General features: G+C 39.6%; 1 protein-coding gene across 1 annotated transcript; it reads left to right on the forward strand.

Moving 5' to 3' along the window:
* The first annotated feature begins 3,630 nt into the window (after window positions 1-3,630).
* Window positions 3,631-22,610, forward strand: LOC134652705 (uncharacterized). Its single transcript, XM_063507869.1, has 22 exons — window positions 3,631-3,740; window positions 3,822-4,111; window positions 4,839-5,018; window positions 5,566-5,704; window positions 5,901-6,121; window positions 6,478-6,627; window positions 7,376-7,508; window positions 7,598-7,716; window positions 13,692-13,811; window positions 14,210-14,327; window positions 17,119-17,191; window positions 17,635-17,774; window positions 17,908-18,236; window positions 18,520-18,699; window positions 19,116-19,254; window positions 19,493-19,710; window positions 19,824-19,973; window positions 20,290-20,422; window positions 20,602-20,720; window positions 21,125-21,244; window positions 21,774-21,897; window positions 22,556-22,610. The coding sequence occupies exons 1-22, from the start codon at window positions 3,674-3,676 to the stop codon at window positions 22,585-22,587; spliced, it is 3,294 nt and encodes a 1,097-aa protein (XP_063363939.1). The 5' UTR covers window positions 3,631-3,673; the 3' UTR covers window positions 22,588-22,610.
* Window positions 22,611-23,081: the final 471 nt, after the last annotated feature.

Below are 23,081 nucleotides of genomic sequence, written 5' to 3' on the forward strand. Positions count from 1 at the left end.
TTCATGATAAACATTTAGTAAATTTCTCATAGCAACAGCTGATCGCGCGGAACAAATATCTATATCGAACAACTTATCCAGATGTTGTGATGCGATAATGCGTTTATTGTCATAACGAGACTTTAGAATATCGAGCGCAATTGCATAATTACTTTCCGTTATGGGAATTGATTTAATTAAATTATGTGGCTCGTTTTTAACGGAAAGGAGCAAATACCTAAACTTCTCCGCATCCGTGTAGGCATTGTTATTGTGTACCAGCGATTGAAATAAATCGAAAAAGGCAGGCCAACCAGTCGGTTCACCGTGATATTCGGGAAGCGATAATTTGGGTAAATTTCGACGATCGTTGCTAAGCGTATCGTTGGGGGTAAGTACGCGGCTCGCGCGACGCCTTTCTACGTCTACCTCCTTTAGATTATTTAGATGTGTAACTATCGCGTAATACAAGTCGTTAAAATCGTTACGAATCTTAATATTGGCTTCTTTGTTGAAGCTTTGCAATTTAATTAACGCTTTTTCGATTTTAGTTTGAATCTTAGTAAACTTTCGCTGATGCACTGTTAAATCTGTTGTTCGTGAACGGAATTGATCTGTATTTGTCGCTGCGAACTGTAATGTTCTCTTTAATTCGTCGAGAATTAGATCTCGTTCGAATATGTCTTGTGTAATACACGATGTGTCGGCTTCAGCATTGCCGTCTGTAGGGTTTGGGACCATTTTGCGAGACAAAGATGGCGGAAATGACAATACTAAATTGAACTACAAACGTGTCTAAATGAAAAACTGGGTACGAAATACCGCAAATTACAAAAGCAACACAACCAGAGAAAGAAAGATCCGGATCGAACGGATCAAAAAACTATGTAGCGGCGATATATATTGAGAGGTCAAACTTACATAAATCCAGAAGCGCCTTGGCGGACCGCGTGGTGGTCTATGTATGGTGATTTGGAAATCCTCTGCTTTTATCGACAGCTGCATATATCCATGAGGGGCACTGGGTCACTGAGTAGTTTCTGGTTGATTTTCACTTAAATTGCAGCGACAGAACTCGAGATATGAATTATTTTAACCGGAGCGCGGAGCGATCGCAGCCATTTCGATTCAACGGCAGGAGAAGTTTTTTTTATCTTCGCTAGGTGGCGCGGTCATAGGTCGCGCCGGAAGTAAGGGCTTTGAGATAAATGTAGTTGCCAACTCAAAAACATCTCGCTAACATACATGAAAATATATTCTATCCTAATTGTGTTGCTTTGTATGTAAGAAAAAATACCTATCTAAATATGCATAGAAATTAATTAATACTAATCTGTTCCTCGACGGAACAATAGCTATAATTGTACTATTTTCTGTAATTATGGTGCATAAAAAAGAATATTTACTAACTTACAATGTTGGATTGTCGGCTTCGGTGTATGTACTACTAAGTGCTACTTTCTAGTTAAGATTTAGACCATCTATTGCCGCATTTCCTAACAGTGGCATGGATATAGTGATAATATTCCTACTGCTAGTATTTTACCTATTATCTAAATCCTCAGTAGTTTTAACTTGTTATGTTAGTAAATAAAATGATGATAGTAATATTTAAATTAGATAACAGAAACTAAAGAATATAAACTTCTGAAATAGACTGCATACAACTATAATATACGTTAGTTGTATGCAATATATTTAGTATTATACTAGTACCTCTTTTAGGCTGTAGCAGGTTATCGGACCATATTGTGCCTTAATTGCTTTTAGGTCTGACTTTTTTCCACTGATGTGCCCATAGCAAATATTTAAGCAGGTTAACACTCCATATAAATATTATTTTTGTTAAAAATAGAACTGATTTTTTATTGAAACACACTGATAACGCTTCAGTTTATAAAAATGTAAACTATAAAACATTGATTTTATTTATTTATTTATTTATGTTAAGGAGAACCAACAGCTACAAACTTTCAAAAGATAATAAGATTAAAAACAGGAAGCCAATTACAGGAACTCACAGGTAGTTACAAAGTATTAAATTTTAAACTAATGCTAGCACCTACGCACACACACATGCGTACAAAAGAGAGGGAAAAAAAGAGAGAAAAAAAACATAATTGAAAATGGCAGTAGAAGCCTTACAATAGATCCTAAGTTTAATAAGTTTAATACTTAGTACATTAGCGCCTGGAATGTCAGAGGTCTCAGAATTAAAGTAAAATTATCATAATGGTATACAGTTAAATAATACATAATTTTATTTAATATTTATAAGGTACAATCCTGTAAACTACCCGAATTCATTGCGTATTCCCGGCAATTGTAATATAATATACTTACCAAACTATCAATAACACTAAATTACATAATATTAAACGTACTTAAGTAACGACAAATGAATAATCCGTGCATTCATATTTAAACAGTATTATCACTTGATGCAAATGGTTAAACTATATCAAAAAGCTATTAACGCTAATGGCAAATGGATAACTGTAGATATTTAATACCTACGTACTTATTGTCGGCCATTCGTATAGAGCCCGGAAAAGTAATCACGACTGACAAAGCGTTACTACAATTAAGTGTAAGGCCTGAGTGGACGCTCATGTTGGGCGTGCAGCGGGGCGGGGCGTGCGGCGTGCATGTCAAACAAATGCAAACGTATAGGAGCGGCCTTAGTGCACGCTGCTCAAATCACTTGTGAGCCCGACACTACGCTGCACGCCCCGCCGAACGCTCCGCTCCGAGCGTCCACTCAGGCCTTTCACTTAGACGTGCAATATCGATCAAAACGTTTTCTTTTGATTACCACCCAATGGTTTTAATTATCAATGTCTAAAAATGATATTTAAAATCATAATTACATTTTAAGTACGTCTTGGGCAATAGGACGATTTACTGGCGCGGCATCGTGAGTACGCGTCCGAAATGACAAGATTGCTCGAACATTTAGCTTCGGGACAAATTACACTCGCTTGTGTCTGCATCTCTACCTATCGCTACCAGTTTTTCAGAACTCAGTACCTATATATATATATTGTTATTAATGTATCTACCAATTGTTTATTGTATTATCAACCTGTTAATCCAAAGTACCAGTACTTACTTACTTTGTATTTACAGTATTTATATTAAATTTATATTATTATTATTATTCAGAGCCCACTGTGTCCCAATGCTGGGCAAAGGACTCCCCCCTCTTCTTCCACTCGTCTCTATTTAGTGCAATATCTGGCCAGCCTCTCAAGAAGGAGTCTAAGTTATCCCACCATCGCCGACGAGACCTGCCGGCTCCCCGGTTAGACTCGTGGGGCTCCCACTCTGTGGTTAACTTGGCCCACAAGTCGTCCGGCATTCGGCAGACATGACCAGCCCAGTCCCATTTTAACTTAGCCGCTTTCCGAGCTACGTCCATTATTCGAGTCTTAGAGCGCAGCGTGGTGTTTCGGACTCGATCCCTTAATTTTACACCTAATATGCGCTCCATAGCTCTCTGGCAAACCCCGAGTTTGGACTTTTGGCTTCTTTATATCTTTGAATAAATTTCATATCATATTTTTCTTTTTAAGCAAACTTCCGCATCTGTTAAGCGCTATCTCGGCATTCTTTGCCTCAGATTAATTTCCTCGTGCATATATTATACCGTATGTGAACAAAGATCTATTGCGACACGATTTTTTGTTTCAAAATGTCGATCACGGAAAAGAACAAAGTTTACGAGAAAGTGCCAGTTAATGATGTGATAAGTGAAAGTGGTCAGTTTAATTAAATTCATCTGCAAAATAAGGATTTTTGGAAGTGTTGTATTTAAGTATATATGCCTTAATTTTTTTCAGAAGGAACCCATGTACCCTCTTACGGCTATGGAATCCGTCATGTCCAAGCCGTAATTCTCTTTTTCTGCATGTTGGTTGGTTATATGGCTAGAACCCACCTAGGAGTCACCATAGTAGCGATGACCAGTGCCATTGCTCATGAAAAATCTACATTAAATATGACAGTCATGGAAGCAAATGGAACAGGACTTAATATAACTGATGCTTTTGATTTTAATACCACTAACGGTGGTAATGAAATAAATGTTTTTAACAGTAGTAAAGAAGGCAGTATATGGGATGTTTATCGGGTAAGTAACTATTGTATTGTATTGTATATTTTATTTACTTTAAGATAACAGTGATCCCATTGTGTTAGTATTACATATTATAAGGCTTAAAAACTATATTATTACTTAAAAGTTATATTAGACTTAATTAATTTAATTAAACTAATCATTATGGGACAACAAACGTGATCAGCAATCATCCTTAGAATGCTGTTTGTGCTATCCCGGGTTCTACGCAGTAATGAGGCCGCTTTCTGCGTATGATTGCTGCAAAGGCATCAGTTCGAGCCTTCGCAAACATGGCTGAAGCGCTACAGAACCTAGGCAGCCCAACCAGCACTCTACAGGCGTTGTTGCACACCACTCGCAGAGCATTATACGATTTTTGGGTATAGCTGACCCAATGGCTACCTGTGTAAAAGGATGAACAAAATGCCTTAAACAGAGTTATTTTTACCGCTTTTGAACATCTAGCAAACCTTCGGGCCAGCATATTCGCCCTTACACATAACGCTCTCCGTTCTCTCTCAATATCCTCATCGTCCTTTAAGTCGTCGGTAACAATATGCCCTAAGTATTTAAACCTACTGACTCTCTCAAGAGCGATCCCATTGAGTCGAACTGGGGGCACATGTGAGGAGAACTATCATCACATCAGTATTCTACAATAATTGTAACATCTTGACAAACATTACCTTAGTTTTAAGACCGCTCAAGGAAAGTTTTATGTTTTAACATCACCTTTCAGACGTACGACTGGTCAAAACCTATACATGATTTGATCTTAGGTGCTTTCTTCGTTGGGTATTGCATCGCCATGTTTCCCACCGGCATGATCTGTCAACGTTTTGGCGGGAAGCTGCCACTTCAGATAAGTCTGCTGATAAACGGAATCGTAACTTTAGCGACTCCGTCCGTTGCTGTTTGGGTAAGATATTTTTATTATAAAATAATATAACCTACATTTGAAATACATATAATAATTATACAAACTTATACCAGATGATAATACGTCTGAATTAGCATTATTGATTTTTGAGGTTGGAATCGTGTGAATGATCAGAATGATGGAATTACGAGTGATAGAAATAATTACGGAAGATAATGAGGTTATTAAAATAGTTGTAATTTTTTGAAGTAATGACAGTATAATTGTATTATATGAAGGGTACACGCCGTACACGGAAAGAACATGTCTAGTATTTTTTTTCATAAATGAGATTTTAAGCTCAAAATGTAGAGCTCTCAATGTACTATTTATTACAGCTTCTGTTACCTCTGTAATTAAAACACCCACACACGAAAATTATATGGTTAATTATATAACATCGTTCCTTTCAAACCGCGATTACTCAAAATGTTGTCAGAGTGACTAGACATGTTCTTTCCGTGTACCTTCATATTGGCAGTGAGTAGAGCACATCATACAATTCCTCATTCTGTCATCATAATTATGATAATTATTTATACTTCAGGGTGGCTGGAAGGCCGTGTATTGTTGTCGAGTCCTCCAAGGGTTAAGCCAAGCTGGTCTATACCCAAGTGCTCACTGCCTTCTAGCCAAATGGGTCCCTGTCAGTGAAAAGGCCACTATTAGCAGTTTTGTATACACTGGTAAGATAAATTATAATTATTCATATTAGTTCTCTTAAAAAGATATACGATTTGAAAAAAAATTTCCTTCTCCTCTTTGCATTTCGTTAATAATTATTTTATAGAAGTAGGCTCTGTGTCTGGGCTACAATATCATAAGTATTTTAGAAGTTGCACTCCTGGAATGAATTCAACAAAAGTCACTTCTTCTTTTCAGGAACCCTAATAGGCACAGTGATTGCCTTTCAAATAGCAGGGTTACTGGCCAGTACTGCAGCCGGGTGGCCGAGTACCTTCTGGATCATAGGCGCCTTGTGTATAGCGACTTGTCTAATGTTAACCATCTTTGGAGCTGCCAGCCCTGATCTTCACAAGACCATCAGCGAGGATGAGAAAAACTACATTTTAGGCAAGATTGATGATGGCGTAAAGAAAAAGGTGATTAAGAACTACTTAAATCCAATCTTGCAGAGGATTATTATGCAACCTCTTCTGTAATGGATATCAGCTATGATCAAATTAGTAAACGCCCCGCAACTATTTCTTTACTCTCAAAATAGTTGATACGCTGCATTGGCAAACAAGCATAATATGCCTTCATCTTTAAGCTAATTTTACGGTTTCACTCATGTATTTTTAGTCACTCGCGCGACATGTTTCGGAGAGTCTTGGTCTCCATTTTCAAGCACTAACAGTGCATTGAGTAAGTGCCTTCGTCTTCTTATGTCCATGTTATTATATACTCTTCATTCACTCGCGACACCGATATTACCATGAGAAATTTATTGTTTTAGGCTGCCAAGGCACCCTGGAAACGTATCTTCACATCGATACCCGTCTGGTCTATATTCGTTACTCACACTTCGGCCGGGATTTGTTTCGTCTTTCTTTTTACTCAAATACCATCATACATGCATTACATACTCGGCTTTAACGTCAAGGATGTAAGTACTTATACACATTTTTATCACTTAGCATTCATAATTTGGAGTGAGAATCGTGAATATAATCTCCAAATCCCTGCCAGCTTTTTCTTATATGTTCATAGAATGTCATGTATTTTAATTTTTTGTATGAATATATCCTATAAGCAAGAGATAATTAGCTTTTCTTGGTAATGCTTATTATGGAGGTTGAAAGCCAGTAGGTCCTAGGTAATATCGGGGATATTGCCGGTGAACCACTTCAGTTTTTTTTACCTCGATCCTTACCTACGAGCGCGCTAAACTCCGCCGCCTTCCATACATATAACCAATTATGATGCATTTAGGATTGTTTATGTTAATACTGAAAAGGGTAAAAACAGGTAATGAGGAAAACTATAGGTAGTAAGGACATTTTGTTGTTGTTTAGACTAATCTTCGCCTCCCCCACAAAGATAACCAATTAGGAAGCATTTTTGATTCCTTATCTTAATTTGCAAATGTCGGCCGTCACATAACAATAGACGACAATGAACTTTACCTGAGCTAGCCTTTTTTTTTCAACACCCACATTTTTAAGTCGTCACTTTTCTGATATCACCTGACCGTCTGCAAAACGTTTAAACGATTTTTGCTTTTAAGGTGGTTCACCGGGAATGTCTCTGATTGTACTAGGTAAGTACTAAATATGAACGTAAAAAAAATATTTGAAAAATAATTCCGTTTGTTTAAGTAAGTATAGTGTTTAACGTTTATGTTTCTGAAACAGAGTGGACTTCTATCCTCACTGCCCTATATAGCGAGTTCTATCGCCAATATTGGCTTCGGAGTCTTCTCCGACGTCTGCATCAACAGGGGCTATCTCTCAACTAAAAATGCGCGTAAGGTGTGCAACAGTCTTGGTATGTCATGTTTTCTTCGACGTAAGATTATCTGGAATTGCCGAAAATTATGATTTTGACCTGTAGATTTTTTTTCTTATTCTTTGCAGCGCAATGGGGTCCAGCAGTGTGCCTGGTATCAGTTTCTTTCACACACAACAGTGGACTAGCGGTGATACTGTTAATTATGGCAGTAGGACTGTTTGCAGGCATTCACTCTGGATGGATGGTAAGATTTATCAAATGTTATTCCATTCTTCTCATTTTCTTTCTTTGCCATCTTCTTCTTCTTCTTCTTGTTAGGGGCTATATAAGGCTCCAAAGCCTATGTATCACTGCGACCATCGCTGATCTATTGTGATCGCCACCTACTACAACTCTCGATCCAAACATGCAACTTCAAATAGCTGCAGGATCTTTTTGAACTCGAGAGACTTTACCTCCTCCGGGCGCAATATGTGCCCGCCCAGGATTAAGTCACGAGTACGCATTAGGCAAGGGCACTCTGTGAGGATGTGCAAGGGCGTCTCCTCTGCCTCCATACAGAGTCTGCACCGCCCCATGTCACGTTTCCCCATGGTGTGCATGTGCTTATTTAGGCAACAGTGCCCAGTAAGCACCCTTACCAAGTTGCGCAGTTGGTTCCTAGACAGCGCTAAGGCGTTCGAGGACGCCTTTTTGCTGAAGGCCTTGATAAGCGCTTTGGAATGGTTCAAACCTGTTGTTTCCCTCCAGAGTTGAATTGTTGCGTATTGACAGTAGGTCTTTAGGGTGAGCCGCGTTAGGCTTTTGGGGATACCACAAAACGGCTCAGGACTGTAGTTTATCCCTTTAGCCCCTGCTCGCGCGAGCTCGTCGGCCTTTTCATTTCCTACGATACCCGCATGCCCTGGGACCCAACGTAGAACAACTTTGTTCCTGGCTCCAAGGTTGTTCAATAGTTGCCTGCAGTTCTCAACCAGCCTCGATGTGGTGACATCAGAGGTTAGGGCTAAGAGTGCCGCCTGGCTATCCGAATGGATATAGATTGTGTGATTACCGTAGTTGCTTTGCAGATTTATTGACGCACATTCTAGGATGGCGTATACCTCCGCCTGGAATATAGAGCAAAAACGTCCTAGGTTTAAGCTGATGCTTTTCCTAGGCGCTTCACCGTATACTCCGCAGCCTACTTCAGATCCGGATTTGGAGCCATCAGTGTACCACCTTAGGCTTCCTTCTTTCCACTTAATTTGACTGTTTGACCAGTCCTCCCTTTTGGGGAGTTCCACTGAGTAATGTTTGAGTGGACAAAATTTGGGTGCCATAGTGTCGGAAGGCATCCCAAGAACAGGGATATCATACACTGATTCCTTAAACAGTCTCAGAGTTTTCGATAACCAATTACCTCTCCTCGCGCCCGCTATTCTAAGCATACTAGATTTCGCCTCCAACTCCAGATGCAGGTGAAGGGGCGGTAGATTTAGTATGGCCTCTAGGGCTGCCGTCGGGGAGGATGACATGGCTCCAGTGACGATGACACAGGCAGTTCTTTGCAGGCTGCCAAGCTTCGTCACTGTTACCTTCTGCGTCGTTTTCCTGTACCATGCTACAGAGGCGTAAGACACTATCGGCCTCACTATAGATGTGTACAGCCATAAGGCAATTTTGGGTTTTAGACCCCATCGGTTGCCTGCTAAACGACAGCATATTGCCAAGGCTGATCTAGCCTTTTGTATAATTCCGTCCACATGCTTGTTCCAGGTCAGTTTCTGGTCCAGTGTTACCCCCAGATATTTGACCTCTGTTGAGAACGGAATACTTTTACCATTCATGACAAGCGGTTTGAGTTTGTCTATTTTCCGCTTGTTCGTGAATGGAACTATAATTGTCTTATCTGCGTTGATAGACAATTCATTCTCTCCACACCATGTATTTATGGTGTTGAGAGCCCTCTGCATAAGGTCTGATAAAGTACTTTGGCAGTTGCCCCTCACCGTCACAACAAGGTCGTCAGCGTACCCCTGTGTGTCGATTCGGAGCTCCGCCATCTTGTGCAGAAGTCCATCCACCGCAAGAGTCCAGAGCAGGGGAGATAAGACACCCCCCTGCGGGCAGCCTCTCACAGTGGCCACTTCGAGTGTGGTGTTAAGCAAGTCCAGCCTAACCATTCTGCTTGAGAGCATGCTTTGCACCCAGCGGATAGTGGTGGAGTCCACCTCTTTGGCCCTAAGCCCTTCCACCAGTGTCCGAATGGGTGTATTATCAAAAGCGCCCTCAATATCTAAGAAGGCCGATAGGGCTATTTCCTTGTCTTCCAAAGCCCTTTCCACTCTGTCAACCAGCTCCAGCAAGGCAGTCTCTGTAGATCTGCCCCTACGGTAAGCATGTTGGCTGTCGTGTATGGGTTTACTCAGAAGACAGCTCTCCCTGATGTACCTATCAATTACCTTTTCCAAGGTCTTAAGGAGGAACGAGGAGAGGCTGATGGGTCTGAAGGACTTGGCTAACGCGTAATCCTTCCTCCCAGCCTTCGGTATAAATAATACCTTGACCTTGTTCCACTGTTCTGGTAGATGTCCCCAGGCATAGCTAGCTCTGAAGATTCTAACCAAATGCGGGATTAGGACTTCAGCTCCTCGCTGCATTAGCACAGGGCTTACTCCGTCCAGGCCGCACGTCTTGTAGGGTTTAAACGAGCTTATGGCCCACCTCACTATCCCGGGTCTTATGACGAGGGCAGCCTGCCTCCAGTCCTCCGGGCAGGGCCTATGCAGGCCTCTGACCACCTGGGGCTCGTGTGACTGTCCTGCCCCTGGAAAGTGAGTTTCAGCTAAGAGCTCCAGAGTCTCCGTCTCACTAGCAGTGAAGGAGCCATCATGCCTCCTGAGAAGGCCCACTTGATTACTTCTAGCTTTGGAGAGTATCCTGTGAAGTCTCGCTCCTTGAGGCGTATTTTCAATGTCCTCGCAGAACCTCCTCCATGACGCTCTCTTAGCTTTCCTAATCTCTTTACTGTATTCATTTAGGGCTTTCCGATAGACCTCCCACTCATCTGTCCTCTTAGCCCTATTGAATAACTTGCGTGCTTTGGCCCTGAGCCTCCTGAGGTTGGAGTTCCACCATGGGACCACACGTTTAGTTGATTTGACCTTGGGAGCACAGTTTTCTTCAAAGGCATTTACAATGCCATTTGAGACCACCTCTACCGCAAGTTCTAAACTCTCCCTCGTTTTTATCACCTTCGCTGCGGATTCCAGATTACGTTCTAGGCTGCTCCTGTAGCCCTCCCAGTCCGTCCTCCGGGGATCCCTGAAGGTGACCGTTTGAACACTGAGAGAAAAACATATATTAAAACAGATGTGCTTATGATCTGACAGCGATTCCACATCACTTACCCTCCAGTTCTGTATATGCCTGGCTAGATTTGAGGATGCAAAAGTCAAGTCTAAAACCTCCTTCCTAACCCTAGTGACAAAGGTGGGTGTACATCCTATGTTTAGAATTTGGAAGTTATTGAATAGAAGAAAGTCATGTAGTAACTCACCCCTATCATTGATGTCAGTGCTTCCCCAGTTGGTGTGGTGGGCGTTAGCGTCGCATCCCACCAGAATTTCTGCGTTGTGTCTGCGGGCATAGTCGGCCACGGCTGTGAGTTCCGCAGAGGGGTCATTCCTGTCTCCAGGGAGGTATGCCGAGCAAAGTATAATCCTCTGCCCGCTCCATCCCTTGAGATTTACATACGCTGCTACCAGGTCGTCTGTGCATAACTCTGGAACAGGTAGAAAGTCAATGTTCTTGCCAAAAGCAATGCAAGCCCTAGGCTTAATTCCGTTAGTATTGTATAAAACTTTACCAACCGAGTTCAGTCCTAGTATGGTTGAGTTTCGCACCCAAGGTTCTTGAAGTAATGCGAGGTCGACGTGTCCTGCAAGCCGGCTTTCAACAATGGCCGTGGCAGCTGCCGCATGATGGATGTTCGCTTGCAGGACCCTCGCGGGTGCCATAGGGCCAACGCCTTTTATTTGGCCCTTTTGGTGACCCATTGTGGCCCTCCCCTGCCTCTCGCACTAGGAGTCCCTTGAGGTCCTCCTGTTGCTGAGGTTGTGGGTCTGGCCCGTCCGGGTACCATGCCCCTCATCGCGCCCCTTGTGCCTCTGGCTGCCGGTTGCCCGCCCCCACGGCCACGGGAGCCCTGGGGTATAGGGTTTCGGCTGTCAGGTACCATGGTACTTGGCCCAGGAGTAGGTTCAGCGAGGGGCTGAGGTTGCTGCTTCGTCTGCTGTGCTGGGGGAGCATTTGGCCCCCCTTTTAGTCGGAACAGCACCTTCTTAAAGCCAATGGCTACTTCTCCACCATTGGCCTTAAGGGTCTCGGCAGAAGGCTCATCCAGAGCGAAAGTGACCACCCTGCCACCCTGCTCAGCCTTCTCCCCGAGAACTTTCCAGAGTTCTGTGTTCAGGCCAAAGTTCTGGACCCTGAACAGCGCCAAGGCTTCCTCCACAGAGGCCGCCTCGGACTCCGGAATGAAGGTGATAGCCGTGGCTGGTTTGGGCAATTCACCCTCAGGGATGACCGAGAGTTTCGCCTCCGGCCACGGCTTAAGGTTCGGGACTTCCTTCACAAGCCAGTCCCTGCTAACCTGGTTGACACAGGTCACAAGTATCCAGCCTGTCTTGTGAATGAAGCCCAGAAACTGCGGTGCACCGCCCTTCGCATTCGCCCATTGCTTAACCATGGCGAGATTTAGGTGCCGGTGGACCGACTTCATTTGATCCTCACTCATAGGGTCCGAATTACGGATCCCTACTCGTGAGGACCCCGCTACCTCCCGGAAGCTAGGATGCCGAAGCTCCCCTGAGGTATCAGCGCGGATTTTCGGGGCCTTTTTCGCTGATCCCTGTGGAGAATCGTCCTCAGAGCGGACCCTCTTTACAGGGCCTTTCTCCGTGGCCGGCTTCTCCACAGGGATGTCCGCCCTAGGCTTACGGGCCATTGACAGGGCTTGCTCTTTGGCTACCCCGTCGCCCATAAGCCTGCGGAACCTCTTGCGAGCAGCACCCGACAAGCGTTTGTGTTTACGCGGCTCTTTGGCAGAGGAGCTGTCGCCGGGCGTGCCAGAGACGACGACGTCTCTATCGACCACAGCTTCACTCTCCCCTCCCTGGGAGCAAACCTCGGGCGTACTGGAGGCTTCTACAGCCTCCTTCGCTCCGACACGATCATCGGCCAGGATCGACTCCAGAGCCGAGGAAATGGCGTCTAAACTATCTTCTTCTTTTTCTTTTATATTATCCATAAACGTCCCACGAGTAGCTAGGGAAAAGAGGTCACAGAACGGCAGAGCCCCGCTTGCCGACTGAAGGACTAGAATACTTCTACGATTCGTCCCGGTTTCGTAGAGACGCCGTTAACGACTGGTCTCGCCACCAGCCACGCATCCATCGGCACGGTACGTATGACACCTTGGATTGGCGGAGAGGTAATAGGGTAGGGTAGTGGAACAAAGGATGGAAGATAGGGGAGGGGGGGGGATAAGAGAGAGAATGGATTAAGATAGGAGTAGAGACGGGAAATGACTATTTGGATCACGGGATGTTAGACAGGAACAAAGGTAGGGGAAAAGGATTACCCGGCGGTTGGGACTGACACACCAGGTATGGCCCTCATACTTGGCTGCTAGTGGTCCGGGGTTGTTGGTAAATAATGCGACGCCCGTCGCGACCACTAGCATTTCCGGGGTGTACGACCCACCCAGCAGTGAACCCCGGGTGGGTTCGACCCTGATCCGCGGCGGCAGATCCAGGGTCGACGGGGACGTGTATGAAGGACTTGAGTGAGTAGACCTGTAGCTCAGCGTCGCAAACCTGAGCGTGCCTACCCCCTCCTACACCCCTTCTTTGCCATACTTTATCATCTGTCACGTCCTTTTTCTCAACTGAAATAAAGAGTTTCTTTGGATTGTGGACAGACAAACATTATTCGCAATTAAAGAACAACTGCCTTTTTTCGATTGAGTAAAGAGCTAATATGATTGAGTACGGGTGCACTTTTCAGGTTCCATCTCATTAGATAATATATTAGGTATTCCTTGACCAATTTTCATGGAAATTTGGCAAAAAAATGTTCACCTAAATGATATTATTAAGTCTGAACCTGAGAATAATTAGCCAGATAGTTTAGGAATCAGCAAAATAAAATTTCTTATACATATTATACTTTCAGGTTAACTACATAGACCTGTCACCTAACTTCAGCGCTTCTTTGATAGCCACTGGCAATACCTTTTCAACAATAGGCATCACTTTTCTGCCCGTTCTTGTATCTAACGTGGTCATCGATGTGGTAAGTTTCTTTAGTCATGTTTCGTCATTGCACTGCCAATAAAACTGAGATTCTGTTAATTTGTTGTTAGTCTGCCGCCATCAATGGAGTAAGGTAATTTCAACATTTTCAACAGAGTGATCATTCTTTACGAAATATTTATTATGAGGCTTTGTCTAAAATCAAATGAATATCAAATTATTACAGTTTGTAGTCATATTTACAGCGGTACTATTCTTGTCTAATGTATTAGTCTTGATAATAATTAATGAATATTATTGTTTAAACATGCAGCTTGTAAGTCTTTTGGTATTAATACCGTTTCTTGCTGAAATGTCTACTTTGGCAGACGCAATCAGAATGTACCTAATCTTATCACTGTTTATCCAATAACTTTTTTGTCAAATCTTCTGTTCTAGTATGATCCGCATCAGTGGCGCATTGTCCTGTTCGTCATGGCTACTATTATATCCGTCTGCAATGCAGTTTTTGTCCTCTTCATGTCTGCAGATAAGCAACCTTGGGACCAGAGCAATGGTAGGTTCACCAACAAGTAATTATTGATTTTTAATGTTTTGTAAAACAAAACATAGCTCGAGTTGTAGCAACTTTAAAGATTACATTTTGAGTTTGTTGTGACTATAAAATTATGAAACTACCAATCATACACTAATGTTTAATTTATGCCGTTATATTAAGAGCAAATGTGATTAAGAATAATACAGTGAGAGTAAGAACATGTTTTTTTAAGTACTCACTACATTTCTGTTAAGTGGTTTGCCTAGTAAAATGTTTTTGTACAAATACTGAACCAGAGGCGGCTGGTAGCTATGTATTATGGGTGTTCACTCACAATAAAAAACAAAAACTAAACCTACACATTCAATTAACCGCCGCAAAGTACCTAGATGTCGGTTTCCGTCCACCCGGTCATTGAACTCTCTCATAGATTTTCGGTATTACGAATATCTTGACGACCGATAGACGCCAACTGCAGTTCATTTTACAAATGGATATAATGTTTTTATTTAAATTTTATGGAAAGATGTACTAAATTGTTAACACAACTGTTTCGGTCCAAACAAACTCACCGCACAGCCGTCACCCGCGCCCGCGCCAAACACAAAACGTATAGGTAACACGAAAAACAAAATAAGCTAGTTACTTTTATCACATTCACACAACACAACCACGGTGTTTTTACTTATTGATCTGATTTAAAAAATATATAAGTTTTTGCTTTTGACTAACATTGCTACGAAAGTTCAAGGTCGTCCATAATTTAACTCGAGTCTATTTTGTAAACTTTTTCACATTCTCACGTTAAATTCATTCATTTTTAAACACCTCACAACAAACAAATTATGTGCTTTAACCACTGACTTAATATAAAAGAAATAGACACACAAAGCAGAACAAAAACGTCAAGAAATGTGGATCCCAATGACGTTTCGCACCATTTGCATTGATGATAAAAACGCTTACGTAAATTTTGAGTCAAGATAAATGTTTCGTACAAAAAAGAGCTTAATGTCGTAAGCATTAAGTGTCAAATTTGCATACATAAGTACCAACACTGTTAAAAAATTTAGTCCGTTGGCACAAAACGTAACGTATTTACGTCAAGCAACGTCAAACGAGAATAATGAACGAATGGAGTCACTTTGGTACACTTGAATAGGTATTACTGTACAGAAAAACCAATTGAAGTTATAAATAAAACAAATTTAATTTAATGGGGAGTTTAAATAAAATTAATTCGTGGTTCAAATTCAAACAAATTAAATTTTTAATAAGTAAGTATACGTCTTTAAATACTAATTTCCTTGAAATAAATTCAACTTATTAAATAAAATAACTGTGTATTTTAGATCTACATTTACTCATCGCACGGGTGCACGGGGACATTTAGGTACTGATTGGATTTTTTTTTATAAAGTCCATACTTTATAAAAAAAATCGGGTTGTTCCCACTAGTTACCACCAAGTTGATATCAGTGGTAACTACTAGGATTTTTTTTCCCACCTTTTACCACTGGTAACTACTGGGAAAAATAATTCCCACTAGTTACCACCAAAGCGAGTTGGTGGAAATAACCCAAAAAAATCCTGTGGTTGTCGCTGTGTTCAGACAGGTTTAGCATTTACAGTTAGTCGATATAAGCCCTTATTGGTTGTCGGAAACAGGGAAATGGGCCGATTACACAAGTGCCGTTTTGCTTTGTTTAAAACTGCATCACCCCTATCTCTTGCTATAATTAAATAGCAGTCCACTTTGCACGTCGCATAGGTTTTCTTGGAAATCTTGAATTTAAACATAATATTATTCCTTACGAATTCCATATAAAAATAAAAATAAATGTTGACCTCACATCGACTCATTAGATTTTTGTTCCTTGACATCCCTTCTTTGGTACTAACAAATTAATTTATTCAAAACCATAAAATTACCACCAGATTACATAAATTATGTAATGCTATCCAAAGAACTAACCGAAAGAAATACATTCCATCCTTTTTCCTTGTTTTATCATTGTTATTTTTACATATTTTAACGGCACATTTCGTAATTGTTGACAACTTCACATTTGAGCGTTTCAAACAAGACTAAACGAAAAAGTAACGCGTGATCTGTTTCAACGTTACTTTTGTGGGGCCATTTTTTGCGGCTGATTGGGTATCCAGTTCTTTATTCTATATCAATGGCTTTAACTGTTTAAACTCTTGTTTCATTATTTAGAATGAAAAAAAGACAAAATTGCATTCCCGCACATACTTTAAAATTGACTAAGGTTTGTTTAGAAACAAGTGACAACAATATCAACATGGCGCGCGGGATGCGCGCGCAGATCAACCGGGCTCGGAGCGCCGCACCGATTTTGCCTCTTTCCTCATAGAAAATATTCTGTTTCACGCGCGGAGTTGTATCGAAGCTTCTCTTTCGCTCTTATTGAATTTCCTATTGATCGAATGTACTAAATCTTTTTCCATAGGAGCGCAATCCAAAGCGCTCCGCTTCGCGCGTTACCTTTGATTTCTATGAAATTATAGGAGTACGCCGTGTAGGTAGTGGTGAGCTGTCTATAAACTTAAGTATAATGAATAAAGGTTATTATTTAATTGGTATTGAGTTTTTTACGATCGATCTTAAATAGTAATATATTAAATAAGTACCATAATTTCATTTTGATTATTTATGGGAGTGCACCGCACAAGCGCTCCTTAAGGCGGGCCGCGCCTGTACTGAACTATATTTTATTGATGCATTTACTGTATTGTTTTGCACATTAGCGGTCATTTTAATAAAATAATTTGATGATCATTTCAGATGAAGAAAACGTTGAAGCCGAAAAATCTATCGAGATAACGTCAATGGAAGAAAAACTGAAACCAAATGGAATGTAATAAATGTGGATCTTTAATGTCTTAAAATACTGTAAATTGATTTTTTTTTACCCCATTGTTTTTCCATTCATCCCGAATTGTGCACAGTCTCTCAACCAGGAGTCCAAGCCAATCCCACCACCTCCATTTAGTCATCCCTTTTGGGGGTGAAAAGAAGGGTGGAATAAAATGCAGATTTGTTTAAAAATTAAGATGCCCAAAATTACTAATTCCATACCACCACCAATATAATCGGAATCTGGTTGTAACAAGTATAACTAAAAGTGCTATCTATAATCTGAAGCCAAAGCAAAATATATAGTTATTAACGTAGGTACCTACACTACAAACAAGTTAATTACAAGTTAAACAAGATAACTCTAAACACATTATACAAACGACACAGATATAATGTAAATAATATTTTTATCTTGGCACCTCATTATAGCTTGTTCCATAGAGGCCGGCTAGCAGGCAGGATTAACTGTCATACAATTAATTTTATTATTTGGATATTAGTATTAATTACTGACACAATGAAGGAAAGTGAACGGGAAAGTGAATATCAAAAAGTGCCGACCAGAGAACTTATTAAGGATAGTAAGTACATACGGAAACACAATCAGAAGACATTCACCCTTCCTATTGCTATAATCCACCACCTTTCTGGGTTTTAGGAAGGGGATACATCATATTAGACACTAGTTAAAAAATATATGTTTATTTTTTGCAGTTATTCCAGAGATACCTCTGTCTTATGGGTATGGAATTCGACATTTACAAGTTGCACTCTTACTGTTCAGTTTGACAGTAGCATATTCGGCACGCGCACATATAGGTCTAACTGTTGTTGCAATGTCTAAAACACCACGAAATGCCAATACCATTAGTAATTCTAGTGGTTTCATAAATGAAAGCATTTACAATAATACAGTTGATGTCAGTGACATGAAAGAAGAAAACAATAATGGAACAAACTCATTGAAATCTGAAATAAATGGAACTGTTTCAAAACCAAGCAAGGAGAATGAAACATCTGAAAGTATTTGGAATGTTTATATGGTACAATTATATTTTTTATCTTTTAAGTAGATATTTTGTTGTATTTTCTATTATTCACTGTGATATCTATTATTCATTCAAACTGGATTCAAAACTAAAGAACAAAAGCTAAGGTAAACGTACTAGTGCTTTACGTGCTAATGCCCAAAAGATGACACCCTGCTGTCACATCTATTGACAATGACTTAAGTTTTAAGATGACGTACTGGTACCGCGTCGAGCACCAGTACGTTTACTTTATCTGTTTTTATGCTTGGTATTACAATTCCTGTATTATTTACAGACTTATGAGTGGCCAAAATCAATCCAAGAGTTGATTTTAGACTCATTTTTCTTAGGTTACTTTCTGATGATGTTTCCTATGGGAATGGTTGCCCAACGTTTTGGAGGGAAGATACCTCTGCAAGTATGCATGCTAGTTAACGGAGTAGTTTCCCTTATCACTCCCTCAGTGGCTGCATGGGTAAGACTTTATTGTAACATTGCAAATATTGCAATAGGTTTGTTTGTTTAGTTTATTATAATAATCATATTTTTTTTTGTTAATTGTCAACGTTGTTACAGGCCTAAAACTTGCCATTCATATTTTTTTGAATACTTTCACTAAAAGAAAAAAAAACATAAAATAAGAAGTTTAACAGTATAATTCTATCCAGACACTACATAATACTGTTATATAATACTATTACTGAAGGTGAACTAATAGAATGAAATGATATAAAACTTGAAATAGAACAAAGGAAGGACAATATTATTCATGTAATACTTACTGATAGATCGTGTCTGAACCGTAACTATATTTATATTGAAGATCATGATTTTTGGACATCAATATTAAATTGCATGTAGGTAACATAAGTTTGGTTGCAATTATGCTAGGGAGGATGGAAAGCAGTATGCTGCTGCCGGGTGATACAAGGACTAAGTCAAGCAGGAGTGTACCCTAGCATCCAGACTGTACTGTCTAAATGGGCGCCAGCAACTGAACGAGGCAGATTTGCCAGCTATATATATTCAGGTGCAAAAAATATGACATGATTTAATAAGATGAACAGATGACCAGGAATTTCTCAATATTTTTTTTTTTGAGAAGGGCAATATATAGATGTTATGAAAATTGGACGAGGTCTTTAAACATAGTGAAAATTCTTCGGTTTTTAATAAACTCAGCTGCAGGAATACCCAGTACATGTCGTGCATGGTTTATAACTAAAATTATACTAACAGTGGTATCATTTATTGTCATTGCCTTCCAGGTTCGACAATAGGCACAGTTATAGCATTCCAATCAAGTGGAGCATTGTCATCTAGCAAGGCGGGATGGCCTGCTACATTTTGGTTGTTTGGATCCGTGTGTATTGCGGCCTTTATTCTCCTGACTATGTTTGCTGCTAGTTCCCCAACCGAACACAAAAAAATAAGTGATGAAGAGAAAACCTTCATTTTAGGAAGAATTGATGATGGTGTAAAAAAGGTATTTAGTTTTGGAAAATACATAATATTTTGTACGTATTATTTTCCATAGAAAATATCCGGCAATACTTTTTGATTTGCGCTTCATTCGTAATGATACTTGTTGTATTTCAGAGGATGAAAACTCCATGGAAACAAATTCTAACTTCAAAGCACGTATGGGGAGCATGTGCAGCACACGTAGCTTCTGGAGTTTGTTTCGTATTTTTCATCACTCAAACACCTACTTACATGTTCTACATACTCGGTTTTAACATTAAAAACGTATGTATAAGTTTAACATTAAAAACGTATTTAGTAGTATGTTGTTCCGAATTTCAAGTAGACACACTAATTATTTTTTTATAGTGAGTACCTACCTAAGTCACATTTACATACTTTTTACGATGACCAATATATTTTCTAAAATAACCATTTTAATTAAAACAAGCGACTGGCTTATGTAAGTGTAGAAGGGGGGGATAATCCCGTTTTGGAGTTTCTATATTTTTACACATAATTTTGCTCTTGTCATATTAAATTCCACATTTTCAATATTGATCGTTGTAACGTTAACCAACTCGTGACATTAATTTTTCAGAGCGGCATTTTGTCCTCCTTGCCCTATATCGCAAGTATTATGTTATCTGCAGTCTACGGGGTTGTGTCCGACTATTGTACCAACAGAGGCATCGTCACTTTAAAGACAGCAAGGATCACATCCAACAGTATTGGTATGTTGTTATATGATATACCCATATAAGGGCAGAAATATTTTTGGTTTAACTAAACTCGTTTTAATAAACAGGAGACCAACAGGAGAATTTAAGAATTCCTTGTGATAATTCTTCTTCGGGATTACAATTTTAAATACACAAAAATATTAATTATATCGCATTTCTTTTTTATACAGCACAAATTGTACCAGCGCTTTGCCTTGTGGCAGTGTCGTTCACTGAAAACAGTACATTCGCCGTTATTTTGCTGGTTCTTGGAGTTGGACTGCTTGCTGGCGTCCACGTCGGTTGGATGGTAGGCATCAATAATCTTTTAACTTTCGTACTTCGTTGCCATTTTACATGCTTACTCTTTTTCGCTTCCTTGACTTTACATGCGTTTATTAAAAGATTATTTACAAATACTTGAGACCTCGGTTGACCCTGGGCTGGCTCATTCCTAGGTCAACAAATAGGCATAGCTATCCAGCGGGGTAATATAGCCAGCCTCATGGGCACCCTTCCGCAGGGCACAAACTTGGGGGACCTTTCATAGGTGGTTTTTTTTTCTATTGTTGTTTAATTTTTAAGTAGCTTTATTTTAATGTTAGTTTATTTTTGTAGGTAGTTTTAATTTTAGGTTAATTACTTTACAAATAATATGATGTTTAACGTAATATGATTCTTTCGTATTTTTAATTTCATTTTAATCAATTGTAGTTAAACTACATAGACCTGTCTCCAAACTTCAGTGGGTCTCTAATGGCACTTGGAAACACACTGACAGCATTCACTTCTCTCTCGCAGCCAATATTAATCTCGAACATCGTTACTGACGTGGTAAGTGTGATATCTGATAAATGTTTCAATATAAAAAATTAAAAAAAAAATTTTTTCAACTAGGGAACAGGGTTTTTTAAGTAGTCACACTACTTTTACATTTATAAGTTCATATATTTTTTAAGTTTTATAGGTTAGTTATTTAATTATATTTTGTTAATGAAATAAAATTGTTGGTTTATTTTGCCTGTGAACTGATGAAGTTATAAACTGAAAAAGATATGATACACTACGGTGGCCGAGGCGGGAATCGAACCCGCGTCTTCAGCTTACGCGGCTGACATCCTGACCACTAGCTAAGACCACCCACCCAGCTATAAGGCAAGGCCGGTGGACTTGGTCACTTTTTAGTGTATGATAATGTATTTCAGTTTATAATAATTTATTTTATTCATTTATTTAAAAACAAATATCCTTAGGTAATATTTGGTATTACTGAGTTATAAATGTTTACATAAGTACTACTACTAGCGGATATAAGATAAAAGTATCAGTGATTGTGACAGTAAAACCTAAAATATTTTTACAGAGGAACCGCTTTCAGTGGCGTATCATGATGTGTCTTATGGCAACTATCATCTTCATTACTAATGGAGTATTTGATTGGTTTATATCAACGGAAATTCAGCCTTGGGACCAAATTGTTTCCAAAGGTAAGAAAGAACTATGTAGGTACCCTTATTTATATTCTTTTTCCTCGCCAAGGCTAGCAAATTTCGTTATTATTATGTACTCGTTATCAACTTTCTTTACTATACCTAACACACTTTTGGCTACCGATGCAGTATTTATTGACATTATGATCATCGTAGTGATAGTGATCGTACTCGGAAATAATACAACAGAAACTCATTGGGTTAGGGCATGTTACATTCGTCTTGATAATTAGATAGATAGATAGATAAACCATTTATTAGCTTGCCACAATACACACATATTGACAGGAAAAACAGAAACAAGAACAATATAAAACTAAAAATAAAATCAGGAACAGGAATCATCAATAAATTAGTTAGATGGCTGTCTTATTCTCAAGAAACGTTAACATCTATCTCGTGCTTGCCTCAACTTAATTTGAGTGATAGCATCGTATGTTTAGTTTAATAAAGACATCTAGATTACATTTTTGTGAACTAGTGATATTCAATGTGAACTAGTGATATCCACCTATATTACGATTTAGTCTAAAAAAATGATCTTGACCAAATGAGCTCAATTATTCTTATAGACTTATTTCTTGTGGTCAAAATAGGTACCTTCTTTGTGAACTTTTCTATTTCTATGAGTAATAATAATTTGTTTATTTTTCAGAAACCAGTGACACGGACAAAGATAATCAATAATAACTGATAAAAACAGTTTATAAGGGTCAATTTCTGAACACGATTTTTTTTCTGTCCGTGATGAAAATCGCGGGTTAGCATCAGACAATACTTACCAATTTTTTTTTACATAAAGAAGTCACACTTTCACACCGAGTTCCATATGAATTCACTGATTAGTTGGTTTTTAGAGTACACATAAAAACACCTAAAGGCTCAAATTACTACTCCCGTGCCCTGTCCGGAATCTACTTTTGAGCATAATGAAAAATCCTACGAAAAATTCTACATTAGTATCACTAATTTAGTGTCAAATACTTAAACTAGATGATATTTACTATCACTGAGCACATATACTATTAACTTCATTGTGGTAAATAACTCGTGATCGATGTTTAAATTTTGTCCGAGCGCGCGAGTAAAATTTCGTCGGCAAAACTCAAAGGGCTCTGACAGCCGACGTTTGTATTTGAACCGCCTCGTGTCCCGCCTCACCTGTACTGGCAGTATTCGGC

The sequence above is a fragment of the Cydia amplana genome, chromosome 12 (genome assembly GCF_948474715.1).
Source record: "Cydia amplana chromosome 12, ilCydAmpl1.1, whole genome shotgun sequence".
In the NCBI taxonomy this organism is placed as follows: Eukaryota; Metazoa; Arthropoda; class Insecta; order Lepidoptera; family Tortricidae; genus Cydia; species Cydia amplana.